Consider the following 13,574-nt stretch of genomic DNA (forward strand, 5'->3'; position numbering starts at 1 on the left):
GTGTGTGCTCCCGTGCATGGGTGCACTGTCTCCTTGATAGCTAACATGTATGGCTTAATTGTTTTTCCTCCTCGTACTTATAAATGAGCGAAGGCTGGCTATAATCCTGGTCCACTAATCAAATTACATGAAAGGGAAACCTTTAACATATTCACAATGAAATACGGTTGAGAATACGTTTCATGTCTCTTTTATTAAATATGCGCATCCAAACTTTTACTTTTGGGAGTGTTTAACCTGCGATTTTATGTCTTTTATTGAATATGCACATGTGTCCTGCTGTGTATAGTCTGGCTTAACGAGAGCAGTTTGTCTTTTTGGGAAATAATTGATGTCAGACAATGTGCGCAACTCCGTGGAGAATTATTTTGAAAGGCCTGGAAAACAAATGATTCCAGGCAACTTGTATTATAGTGGATGGTTTATTCATCACGTTGATGGAAACAGAACTCATTTTTAATGCTTTATATTAGATGTACACGTGATGAAGTTATTTTACTGTAGAACAGCGATTCGGCTCCTATATTGTGCATACGGAGGCTGCAGAGGGAGCGGCCTCGGCCACTAAACAAAGGAGGCTTAAATCTCTTAAATATCTACCAGTGCCACTTTGCCCCCGAGGGAGCCTGGAAACAAGGGAGCGTTTCTTTGGTCTGATATTGGAAGCTGGAGTTCACGGGGGCAAAATGCAAGCAAGACTATGGAAGGACTGAGCTCTGTTCCAAACTATGCCTCTAAAGCCTCAACAAATACCCTGACACAGACATTTAAATCATATGACGTACAGCTGAGAAGAGTACTACACATTTCTAATGGTAACGGCCACGTGGGGCCAGAGCTGAAGACTGCAAGCTGCACATCATTTAGGGGCCATACATAAGCAGTGGACAGAAGCCTCAGAGCACAAGCCAATAATTACAGTGATCAGAGGATGATAATGCTGAAGCGTCATGTAATAGCTAATGACCAGCATTGTCCAGCATTGAATGAACATGCTGCAACAAATGGATGCTACACAGGCGTCCAGATGTTTAATGGAACTCGTGGGGCTGCAGATCTGACACAGACTAAAGTTAGTTGGGAACTACAGTGTTTCAGGATGTTGATCAATAAAGAAGGAAAGAAATATAATTAATTACAAAAAAAAAATGCAGATGTATGAACGTTGTGTTCCTCCTCTAGAGTTCCAGTCAGAAAAAAATATTATTTTTAGTTCCTCGTTGCTCAAGTACAACATAACAGAATTAGAGAAGAGAATTAAAAAAAAAAAAAAAGAAGCACCCCAGGAAAGACAGAAAACACAGCGACGTGGCAGAGGACAGAAAGTGAGGAATGGATCGGGAAGATGAGTGAGGGTGGGGCGTCTCTTCAACCATCGCTGCTTCCTGTCCGGAAAAGTCCATTCATCATTTTCACATCTCAGTGTCACGGCTTACTTTGGCTATAGCTAGAATGTGGCAATGATGACACGGAGGATTGATGGGGTGCAGGTGGGGGTGGCTGGTGGGGGTTTGGGGTGGAGATGGTCAAACCAGATGTGGAGAGAGGTGGGGCTGGGATGGACCGCGAGGGGGGACCTGATGAAGGTCATGATGTTACTCCCTGCCCCCATTAACCATATGCGTGTGCATGTGGTGTAAAAAAGTCCCCGTGTTTCATGCTACTTTATCAGAATAAAACTCACAGGAATGCTGGGAAAGGAGGAGAGCATCAGCATAGCACAAAGACTGAAAACAGGTGAAGAAGCGATGCAGGGTCTAATCTACGCATAATCTAATCTGTTTTTAATACATATATGACACTTCATTGCTGTTAATGCATTAACTACAGAAGTGTCATGAATCATCCTAAATGGTTTAAATCAGAATTTGTCATAAATTGCACTAATCTAAATATTAATACCTCACCTGTGGTTTGTGTTCAGTTTCCATCTCAAGGTTGTTTGTTTCAAAACTCAGGTGCTAAAGTCTAACTCGTTTCTAATTAACCTTCAAACTAATAGTTTACACATTTGCAGCATGTGGAGTGTTATTGGAAGTAATTAATTCTCTTAATTACTTTTTAGTTGTTTGTAATTTTTCCTTTTCGTGAGAGTTTTTAGTGTGACTCACCCACAGTAGCAATAATGGATATAAATAAGATATGCATATATCACATTAATGATGAGCAAGATTTGGGCTCAGATTTTCTAAATGTGTCGCTTTAAGACCTCATCTGCATCTAAAATGTAAAGCGAAACCTTTTGTCTGTGGTAGAGGTTTGCACACAGTGAGCCATGACTGTTGCTGAACTCCCCCTTGTGGTTGAAAAACCACCGTGAAGGAGTGACTGAACTCAAACCTAATTCAAGCTGAGCCAAGAATAATATCAAAAGGTGTTCGCTCTTCCTCCGCGCGCTCTCCTTTCACTCCTTCGCCGTGTAGCGTATCCCCTGCTGGCACTGGGCGTACTCCAAAGAGCGTGGCTCTCCCAACTCAGTAGCTGATCAGAACCAGGTGGGTAGACTTCCATGTGCTTTCCATTTGTGCAGGATGTAAATGGATTCAATTAGATCCAAATGCACAACCTGTCAGCCAGGGGGAAGTGGCAGACTTTCAAAGGCCATTAGATTATAGACAGGATTTGGAATAAAAACTTCACTGGCCAGGATTGTGCCATTAAATTAGTTGATGCGAAACTATTGAAGTGATTTGCGCCTGCATGCTGACTGTGCAATATTCACAGGGGCACAAATTCTGTCACACACACCCTACAGTTGATCATTAATAGCGCCGCTTATTTCCTTTTTGCTCTCAAACGCACGTGGAGCTGTAGTAGATCCCCGTGCCGCCGCTCGCCTACGTTAGAAACAGGAGCTCTCGCCGCCTTAAAGTCATACGACTCCATCAGTCATGGTTGTTAAGAAGCCCAGCCGTAAAAATTAAAGACTTCCAGAAAAGTGAGTGACTGTAGGATGCCTCCTCTGTTTTGATTGGCTGGCGTCTACTGTTAACATTGGGTTTCACTCACGCTCGCTCCCTGTAAACATGTAAAATATAGCAAACTGTAAAAGGGAACGCTGCGAAGGTGTGACTGATGTATTCTTCAAGCTGCGTTTTCACACGTTGGCCAGTAGCAGCTTTACGTCCTATAACACCAGCCCAGCAGCTGTGTTCACTGGCTGTTTGCTCACACAGGCGACGTATAATGGAGAGGGCTCTCTTGACCTCTTATGATTTTAATGTCGGGCGCCTTTACCTCAGAGGCCTGACATAGAAGTGAATCAATGGGACATTTTTAAGCCATTATAATCAATCATTTTTGCTAAAGACACTATAATGAGCTCATTAGATAAGACGAACAGCAGATTGATAGCAAAACGGGCCAAGTAAAAAGTAGGATATAGAGAAGTAGAGGGTGATGGAGGAGAAAGGAAATAGGCCTCGTGGATCTCCAGAAAAACGAATGGCGGAGTGAAATTAAATAAAAGACAGGCCGTGCGTCTTGTGTTTCAAGTCCACGTCTTTCAGATTCAAATTCAGCACATTTTTAGATTTTGAACCATGTGTGTTTCTCATGGCAGGGTGTGATCGCACTGGAACGGCCACGACCCATTGCAGCTACAGAAATTATGACTAGGTGTGTGTTTTCTCCACACGGTGGTCTGCAAAACAGCGCGAGACACCATCTGGCGCTGTAGTTATACGGACACTAGAAGGAAGGAAGCAGGGAATTAATAAGCAGTAAAAGAACTCAAGAAAAAAGCCAATGGAAGTACATGGAGCCAGAGCGGTGGAGGAACGATGTGTACGAGAGTATAAACAATGAGTTTTGGGGCAGACATTTCTTTTCCACTCGGGCGAGCATGCTAGGACATTCTGTCTGAACTGGAGGAGCGGTGGGGGAACCCTGCTGGTCGGAGCTTGGCTGCTGAGGAACTGCAGTGGACGGAGAAGTGAAATATGCAGGAGAAGGTCAGTATTAAAGCAGCGGCAGCGCTCCCTGACTCCACCCAGGACGGAACAGATGTGCTCATCGCGCCAGCTGTTGCCAGATGTGGATATAGGGCCATCTGCATGAGCTGCTAATGTGTGTGTGTGTGTGTGTGTGTGTGTGTGTGTGTGTGTGTGTGTGTGTGTGTGTGTGTGTGTGTGTGTGTGTGTGCGGGTGTGCTTTGAGGGATAGCTAATGAAAGCTGCAGCGTAGACGAGTCAAATTCAGCACCGACGGCATTTTTCGCAGTTCAATTCCGACACCTACATTTCTGACTTCATCAGAATTGTTGTAGCTTCCGGTAGCCTTGACGTTCACCTTGGTTAAATGTTGACTGACTGGGACATAGTTTGACGCGTGACATTTTAAATTAGGTTTGACAAAACCTAATCTATATTCAATCATTAGCGTAATGCACAATATACGTTTGTTTTACCAAAATAAAAGACTGAACAGAAAAAACATCAAAAGAAGACTGAAGGAATAAAAAAAGACAAAATTCATTTTCACGTGATCCTAGAACATAAAACCTGATGAGACATATAAAGCCATAAAGTGTTATGAGACCCCAGGTGATGGCAGATTAAAATGTGCAAGGGTGATTTCCACCAATAAAAGATGGAGACAGTGGCTGCTCCACCGCTGCGCTCGGCTCCACCAGGCATAGAGAATGGTCCGAATGGATTTCAGCAGCCTTCATAAAGCCAAGACCGAACCCGCTTCACAAAAGAGGAGTCGAGAGTGAGCCAATCAATTAATGCCCCCCAACAAAGATGAGCAGAGACACAGAGAAATGCTTTCAGACTTGTGTACTGAGGTGTACGTGTGAAACTAGCTGGGTTCCAGCATCCCGTGGCATGAAGCAGGAGCGTCCGGGCTCGCTCCCTGCATGTTCGCTGCTGCCTTTGTGTGTGTGCATGCATGTGTGTTCTAATATATTTCTCTGTATGTGTGTGTGTGTGTGTGTGTGTGTGTGTGTGCCGAAAAGCTCACTATTGAATGAGTACATTCAACAGACCACTGTGCTCTTTAAATGCCAATGAAAATAAAGAGAGGGAAATTGTAGGCACTCTAAAGCAACGGGGAAAAAACCAACAGAGCGAGACAGAGAAAGCAAAACCTTCTAGCGCCAAAAGAGACTTCATAAGGTTTAGCAGCCCTCCACTCGAATATATGGCGGCCATAAATCCTGCACTTAATGTCTTCTGGGCTCCACTTTTTATGGGCGGTGACAATGACAGTGAGTGACTTCTTTTAAAAATGGTAATCAACACAACAAATTTCAACAAGGCTGTCTGGACAAACTCCAAGGTTTACGCTTTCGAAAACTCCCATTCCAGTAATGAAAGTCGACATCACGCTCTGTTGCACTACACAAGACTTTCAAAGGGATGTAAAATATTATGTTTCCACCGAAGTTTGGAAGGAGTAAATCATTAAGTGGGACGGAGACAGCACAATATACGACACTGGAGTGCTGAAGGGCCACACTTGAAGGAGTAAAAGTGTGTTAGGTTTCTTATTTGATATCCTTATTAGATTCTGGTTATAGTCATATAAACGACATTTACTGTGACCATGTAGACACAGACTGACAAAAGACGTATGAGTGAAAGCTGCTCCTCGTTCTTTAAAAGTCCCTGAGACTGGTCAATTATTAATGCACAAAGCTGCTCAAGTATTTAACTACAGCGTTGACCTCCAGTGATCGTACCACATCCAATCTTTGGGATCCTGGCTGTCAGATTAAAGTTCAGAGTTTGGTGAAATGGGCTTTTGTTATTCTCTGGTGGAGCATTGGCTGATCCAGCAGCAGCGTTAAGCACAAAGGCTGAAAAGCAGGAAGAGAATGGTCACATAATCTAAAAATCCACTTATGAACGTCTTTAGAGTTCACTATAAATAGAAATAAAAAACGTGGTTTCATTCATACAAGAAATGTAAAATTAAATAAATGTCCCTCACAACTTCATTCCTCCAACTACCTTGAAGGTCCAAGCCAAGAAAACCATAACCACATTAACGGATAATCAAACTATCAAAAGCTCCATCCAAAGCCAAAACTGAGTAGAAGTAAACTTGATTTTGTGGAAAATGAGAGGACTACTCCTTTATTTCTCAACCAGAATAAAAGTAGCTCAAAAGGAGTCATTTCAAGAACAGGGCCCACAGGATCAAGCACCAGCACAGTGCTGAGGTGAATGCATCGCAGCATTGGAGCACGCTCCACCATTCATGCCATCGATTGAGGCGTTTCAACAATCATGTATATCAACAATACTCTGTCCAAGGATTTTCTTTGGAAAAGTCAATTTATTTTTCGACTTTGTCCACATATCCATGACTCCATTTACCCAAACTTTGTGATGCAGTCTTTTCTGTTTCTGGTTGTTCACAGTGAGTCTTGATGGCTCATCAACTTGTCATGGCCTTCCAGCTTTCACAGCATTCCTTTCTTTATGTCCTGAAAGGCGTTTTCTTCCCCCAGCAGCACACACTGACTGTGCTGCTGTAAAATAAACCCATGAATAGACCGAAAACCTTTGAGGCGCACTCAAGGCCAGGTACGCTGATGTTGATATTGGAGGCGTCCTGCCTTCCCTCGGAGTGTGATGCCGCTTTGGGGTTGGCCTTCCTTTTGGAGGAACAGCAGGAGGTCACGGTCTTTGAAAGTCTGCCTCTGTGCCCGCAAAAACAAAGGGACTTGTGCTACACGAGAGAGAGATTTCAGTGGAGGAGAGACAGGGAGGCGCAGAGACGAGAGGAAAGTTCGCTCGCGGCGGCCTTGGATTCACGTTCAACAAAGGAGCCATCATCAATGGCAAGAGAAGGGGGCAGTAAAGTAAGTCGGTGACGATTAGCCCCACAGACATGATAGATGTCTTTAATAACCTCTGGCTGCTTTATCTGTGTCCAGCAGGACGTGTTGTTATTAAAATCTAGGTCTTATTATGATGAGCGCCTCCTTCATCACGCGCCACGTCACGCCGGGCGTCAGTCCAGACAGTCAAAACAAACAGAGCTGAGCCCCCCCTTCTGCTGATGTGGCACTTGTTGACGGTGACCGAAAGAACACGTGGAAAACAAAACACGCGGCGCCCTGATCACCTGTTGGATCAGCGGCGATGGCTTTAGGAGCCATTACCGCTATGAAAAAGGAAGGAAGGCGAAAGGGGAGCTCATTGGGAATATATTGAAGGGCGTGGGAGCCGTAAGGACTCGCGCTGATCACTGCTGAGAGAGAAAACAAGAGCATTTTATTGTGCTTCCTTTTCTTTGGTGAACGCAGTCTCCTTGAGTGTGTCTTAGTAGCTTGGAGCTCTATCACAGGCATAGATTTGGTGAGGTCCCATGTTTTATTAATTTGCAGATGAGCTCAGCTATTGACTGCGTTGGACGCCCATGGGTTCAATTAGGATAATACAGGGAGAGGGGCAGATTATGGGCGGCTGCGTAAGTGAGGGTATATCTCTTCCTGACAGTTATAGTACACATGCAACAAATTGCACCTCGGTGGCTGCGAGAGGCGCCATATCAGTTCTCTGGTGATAAAATATGCCGGTGTGGCAGGTCGGGCCATGCGGAGTCGACACCAGGCTGTGTGAGCCATGTAGCCTGTCCTCTCTCCGCTAACAACGCGGGCCTGAGTGCAGCCTATTTTCATTCACTTAATAGGGGCCATTTAGAAAACAGCGGTCTATATGGCGGTGCACTGAGTGCATGCTCTACCCATCCAACCCTAAACAGTCCCACTTAGCACAACTCCCTCTCAACTATTGCACTTGTGCTCTCTGGCACTCTCTGGCTTTTAAGCCTGAGTGTTGACAGCGGAACAGGGCAAAAGTGAACAGCATAAACATCACGTTCTGGGTGTGGGAATATTCTCACAGCTGTAAAAAGAGCAATGGCTGCCGCTCCCGCCCGCGGTACGAGAGACTGCTCGTAGCCTTTCTTCGCGTCTTCTCGGGTGAACATTTATTATGATTGATTGGAGCCTCGGCTGTGACTTTGCTGTACAATGAAAACAGTCTACTGTACATTGTCTCTGGAGCACATTGTGTGAAATTGAATAGGGAGGCCATAAAGTGGAACCGGAGACACGGACAGGGGCGTGCTGAGCTTGTTGGTTATCGTGCCTCTCCGCTCGGCCCGTTCGAACCATTAAAACTGCAGACGCTGCTGTAGACGGGCTGGGCTGTTTGCTTTCTTTTACTGCTGCGATGGGGCAGCATGTTTAGGCTACAGGGAGTGAGATAACCCAGGCCCACAGTGAGCACTGGCAGGAGCAGAGGCGACTGGCCCACTGAGGATAATAAGGAGGACCCTTCTCTCAGCTGCCTTGTTTAGTCATCATGGCTGTGCAAATATTAATAAATTCTTAATGCAGAATGCACACACGCAGTGAGCATCCCAATATCACCTGTATGTCAATCCATCCTCAGTCCTGACTTAAGTATTTTATCATCCTGATCCACTAATCCTTCCTTCTCCTTGTTCTCCTGCCATGACGTTCCCTATTCCCCGCTCCAGCCAGGCCGGGGCAACAGGGCACCGCTAATGTGCTTGGTGGGTCATTAATTCTTTGGACGGCTGTGGGGGCAGCGAAGCACATGAGCTTTGTTGTTTGATATTGGGTGAAATGCTAGCGAGGAGGCAAAGCAGATGTTTGTGTTGGCTGATGTGGAGAAGGACACCCGATGCCAGCCCAATCACCACCACATGCCAACAGCTGCCCAAACAGATTTCAGCCAGGATCTGGCAAAGAGGAGGAAGGGTGACCAGACCAGTTCCATCGCACTTTTGCCGACTTCAACGCTTCTTTCCCTCTGATGTGTTTTTGTTTTTATGCAGCTGCCAATTCAAGGACAGTTCTGTCATCGGCTTCTTTTTGTTTACCAAAAATAATCTTCAACACGTAAGACTGTCCAGGAGGATTTATCTTTAAGTTTTTCTGCTTATCTGAGTCGTGTGTAGGTATCTGCTGTTCACTGGGTTTCTTGCAAGCGAACAGAATCTTAGAGGACAAGCAGCTATGGACTAACCCAGATTTTTTCACTTGCCACGGTAAAAATATAACAATGTATGCGCATACATAGACCCCAGAACAAGGACAGTTCATTTAACTCTCTCCTGCCTCTTCACTCAGCTGATGTGAGCCATTCATCACCACCCACCTTCATATGCGTGTGCTGCACCTAAAGGACACTGTGTACATTAGCGTGTGCACACATGTTTTGAACCATATTAAAAGACAAACATTTTTGAAAGAGCCTAAACATTTTGAACCAGTCTTTGAATTTCCCAAAATGTAGGAGCTTCAAACTGTTGGGAATAAAGTTAAGCACAGAGGACGTTCATGAGTGTGCTGCCCTCTGCTGCTCTTTTCATGAACATCTGCATTCAGAACATCTGCTGCAAACAAAACACACAGCAAAAGGCATAATTAATATGGGCCTGGTGTTGATACGCTGGTGCAGAGGTGGCTATGTAGGTTCTAAGAGTTAGGTTTATTTTGTGTCACCTTTAATTTTTCTTACCTAAATAAACAGTGCAAACTAAGGACGCCACAAAGGTAAGTTAATTTTCCAACGAGCAGTATGTTTTTTTTTAAATTATCATTCGCAAAAACATATATCCAATACCCTATTAATTGCTTTGCTAATTGATTATATACTCCATTAAAAACAAGCAGACGCGAGGGCTACCTACAGTACATGAAAGGTTCACTGGCTACTCAATAACGGTGCTTGTCCACCTGTTGCTACATGTTTGGTAGTTGCCTGTGGAGGTGAGGACACAACATGCACCCAACAAAAGAGCTATTCAGTCCCAATGCAGAGCGACCGCAAATACTGAATTACCATTGGCTCATTCGTCATCTCTAACTTGGTGGAGCTGAAGACGAAGTGGAGGAGAATTGAAGGAGGCAAGTAATGAGGACCCCACGGTGGCCTGCCAGGTAACCGTGGTTACATGTGGTGCATTAATGCATGTAATCTGTTACCATGTCTGCGACAAGGACGCGTAGAGTGCTAATTAAAGAAACCTGTCGCTGCGCCATCCTTTGACACAGGTCATCTCTCATTAGCGATAGGCTCAACACACAGGGAGTTATTCATTAATGACCATTTGGAAGAAAAGGGGAGGATAGAGAGAATGACTGCACGCATATACATTCAGTATGTAGCATAGGAGGTGGAGAGGGGCTTTCAGAGCAGGCAGACAAAGCATGTGATTAGTTATAGAATTACCTGTATGAAATGCAAGGTGTGCCTCTCTGGCTTACTTCTTATGAAACATAAAAGTCATGAATAAAGAAATTTGGAATTACTTTGTTCAAAACCCATTTTAATCTTTTGAATGAACAAATATTGACAAGAAAAAAAATGTCAATGGCAAGTTAATGTAATTTACATCACTAAATACAAAAAATAGATTTAATTGAAAAAATAATGAACCACATCTTCAATTTCCAATATTCCTGTCAGATAATACAGAAATCTAACTAAATGGCTGAGTTTGATCCAAGGATAAAGGCTGCGCAATGAACCCCAATCACACTTCAAGATAAAGAGAGATCGGTGCATGCACCTGGATATTCAGTGCACAATTACACTGATACAACGATCGTATAGTAGTGCACAGGCAGAAAAGCTTGTCTGTATTTCACAAAGCATTTCAATGGCTCCAGTAATATTGCAAACAAAGCCTGAGGAATGTCTTTTTGTTCCCAATGGTTGTATTGTTTACACCCTCTGGTTTGAAAAGACTACATTTCCCTAACGCTTCAGCGCCACATCAAACGGCCCGCACACACACACACACACACACACAGATTGGTGAAGTCTCAGAATTATCGAGGTTGTAGAGCTTTGTGGGTGTTACTGTGATTTGTTCTCTAGCGGATCCACAGCCTAGCAATGTAACCAAATCATTTTAGATTTTGCAACCCACACTAAAACCAAATCACTTATCTAGGGTCTGACTTTCCAGATTTAACTGAAACCTAGTGATTATCAACTACTCTAACTAAATTACCATCTCTGACATCTATGGCCTTGTGTCTAAATAGAAAAGTAAATTAGCAGTCAAAGACAAGTGCAAATCCTCCCTGAGACTGGTCCATGTAATAACACAGACATCAGATTCAGTATTAAACAGTTCATGCGCCCTACTAGGAGACTAAGTGAGTCACATTGACCGGTCTATAAAAATTGCATTTAGAACCATTTCTGCAGCTCTGGCACCACAGTTTTTATACATTTAAGACAAAACACACAAATTCATGATTACTATTAAAGCATCAGAATGGTCAAAATAGAATGAATCCCAAACATGTTTGTGGTTTACGTAGTTATTATTGCTAAATTGAACATTATCCAGATCTATGAGTGGAAAACCCCATTTCAGATACCTGATATGTTAGCTGTTATTGAGATAGTGTATCTCAATTGAAATAGTGAATCAGCTTTTCTCTGACACACCTATGAGACCAAGTCCATCTGTTGGATGACAGAAGAATATTAAATCATCATGTGTCTCTGAGCTGACCTCGATTCTGCAGACTCTGAAAGTGGGCCTCCTTCAGGATGCGGTTGATCTGCAGGTAGGACACCAGGTTCGTAGGGCCAGCAAGTTCTGATAAGTCGCCATAGCTGAGGGGACTGCAAGAGCCTACGACACACTGACTGCCATAGATCCCAGCTGCATGCTCTGGACTGCTGATTCTGCTGCTGCTCTCGCTGTTGGATGACTGAGATTTAGATGACAACATTAGCCATGTGATATAGACATTGACAAATGAACAACAAGACAGCCTTCATTGCCAATTATGCCTTTAAAACAATATGTTGTGTTCCCACCCAAGAACAAATGCCAAGCAAAGGATTCATGTCAGAACCGTAACAGAACATGTCAGAACATTTTTTGTCTTTTTGTTTTCTTATGAACGCCGAATGTGCTCATTAGTACAAACACAAACAAACAAGCAAAAAGACAATGTTAGAAAGACTTACAGCAAATTAGCAAATCCGACTATTTAAAAAAGCACGGCAACAAAAAGCCCTATAACTAATAAACACTATCATATTGTATTTATTACTGTATGATGCACGTGTTTGTACCTCAGAGTCGCACGCATCCCGGCCCGGCTCAGGAGACAGGGGATGAGCCCTGCTCTGCCTTTTGGCCTGGGGCACTAGGTGGCCACTCTCCTCATCACCACCGCTGGCGCGCTGACGTTTCCTTTTTAGGGACAGACACACACACACAGCAACATTAATAAAGTTAATGCAAACTTTCTCATAAGCGCTTTTTACATGAATACTCCGACCCTGCTCAAAGTGGTGCTGATTGAAAAAATGCATTCACTTTCAAGACATCTGTGCTATGCATCATTACACTGCAGTACTTTATACGGACATGTTTGTATTGTTCCGTCCACTCTACTTATATACACAGATGCATAGGATGTATTAACACATTATATAACGAGAAAACCATTACAGACAAACTGCGTTACAATCGATAAAGCAACAACAAACAAGAATATAATGAATCCTGATCATCCGTCACCATGTTTTTTTTTTAACAATCGATGCTGAAAACAAGTTAACGTCTGTTAAGCCTCTGACGACGTTTGCCGTTTGTCAGCCAGCGTTAACTACAGGCAACATTACAGGCCTCGCTCACCTGGTTTCAGTCAACATGTGATTATTTGGCGAGGTGTCTTTGAGTTTTCTTTGTTTTTTTTATCCGAGCGGACCGAGACTTGCAGCCGACTGGCGACTTGTTAACGTAGCGTTAGCTTGTTCTCCGTCAAACGACGTTCAATGAACCGAGGTAGCAAACCCTGCCTGCTTAGACCGCTAATTAAACTACACAGTAATATAATGCCATTTGGCATTTTGGCTAAACATACTGCTCAGCTGTGGAGGAGCACTCCAGCTAATTGGCTATTTAACGCAAAAGTGTTAAGCAGCTAGCTAACATTAACGTCACAAATGCTTTATCATTGAGTGCGAGCTAACGCAAAGACACCGTTAGAAAAACATTATCTGATGCGCGTGATTATCTTAACGCAAGACACGTGGCATAAAACGTTCAGGAGCTTTCATCAAATGCTAAAAATCGGTAATATTACACGAATTGTAACTCAATTTAACTAAGTCTACCATTAGCACCAGCAACAACAACTACAACCTGAGCTAAAGGCGACAATAGTGTTTACATGGTACTGCACATGCGCCGATGATACTTTTAAAGGGTATCGGAAATAACTTACTGTGGATGAAATTAAGAATGAATCACAAAAGTTCGATAATTCGATTGTAGTATTCAATTAGTGAATAATCATAATACTGGTGCAGTTTAGAATCATTTATAGATAACGTTTAATAAAATTGTTTTCCACGTAGGCCATATCGGTGTAAAGGATTTACGAGCAGCTCCTGAATGCATCATTTACCAGCTTGAAAGCGCAAATGACGCTCGTAGGAAATCGAATGATTTGTTGAATTTTGTCAAATTGTACTGTTTTACGTTGAGTAAACATAAAAATGAATTCCTCCTTAAATGATACAACCGTCAACAAATATTTGTAT

At 43.4% G+C, this 13,574-nt stretch overlaps 1 protein-coding gene across 2 annotated transcripts; it reads right to left on the reverse strand.

Annotated features, from left to right (window-relative positions):
* Nucleotides 1–8,957: 8,957 nt before the first annotated feature.
* LOC114860702 (uncharacterized) lies at nt 8,958–13,216 on the reverse strand. 2 transcript variants are annotated; one of them, XM_055510612.1, is made up of 4 exons: nt 12,664–13,216; nt 12,096–12,216; nt 11,524–11,725; nt 8,958–9,381 (listed from the first exon to the last, which is right to left on the reverse strand). In XM_055510612.1, the coding sequence occupies exons 1-4, from the start codon at nt 12,678–12,680 to the stop codon at nt 9,290–9,292; spliced, it is 432 nt and encodes a 143-aa protein (XP_055366587.1). In that variant the 5' UTR covers nt 12,681–13,216; the 3' UTR covers nt 8,958–9,289. The 2 variants fall into 2 exon arrangements, with proteins under 2 accessions (XP_055366587.1, XP_029015318.2); XM_029159485.3 differs by having other exon boundaries at nt 8,958–9,384.
* Nucleotides 13,217–13,574: the final 358 nt, after the last annotated feature.

This window comes from Betta splendens, chromosome 8 (assembly GCF_900634795.4).
Source record: "Betta splendens chromosome 8, fBetSpl5.4, whole genome shotgun sequence".
NCBI lineage: Eukaryota > Metazoa > Chordata > Actinopteri > Anabantiformes > Osphronemidae > Betta > Betta splendens.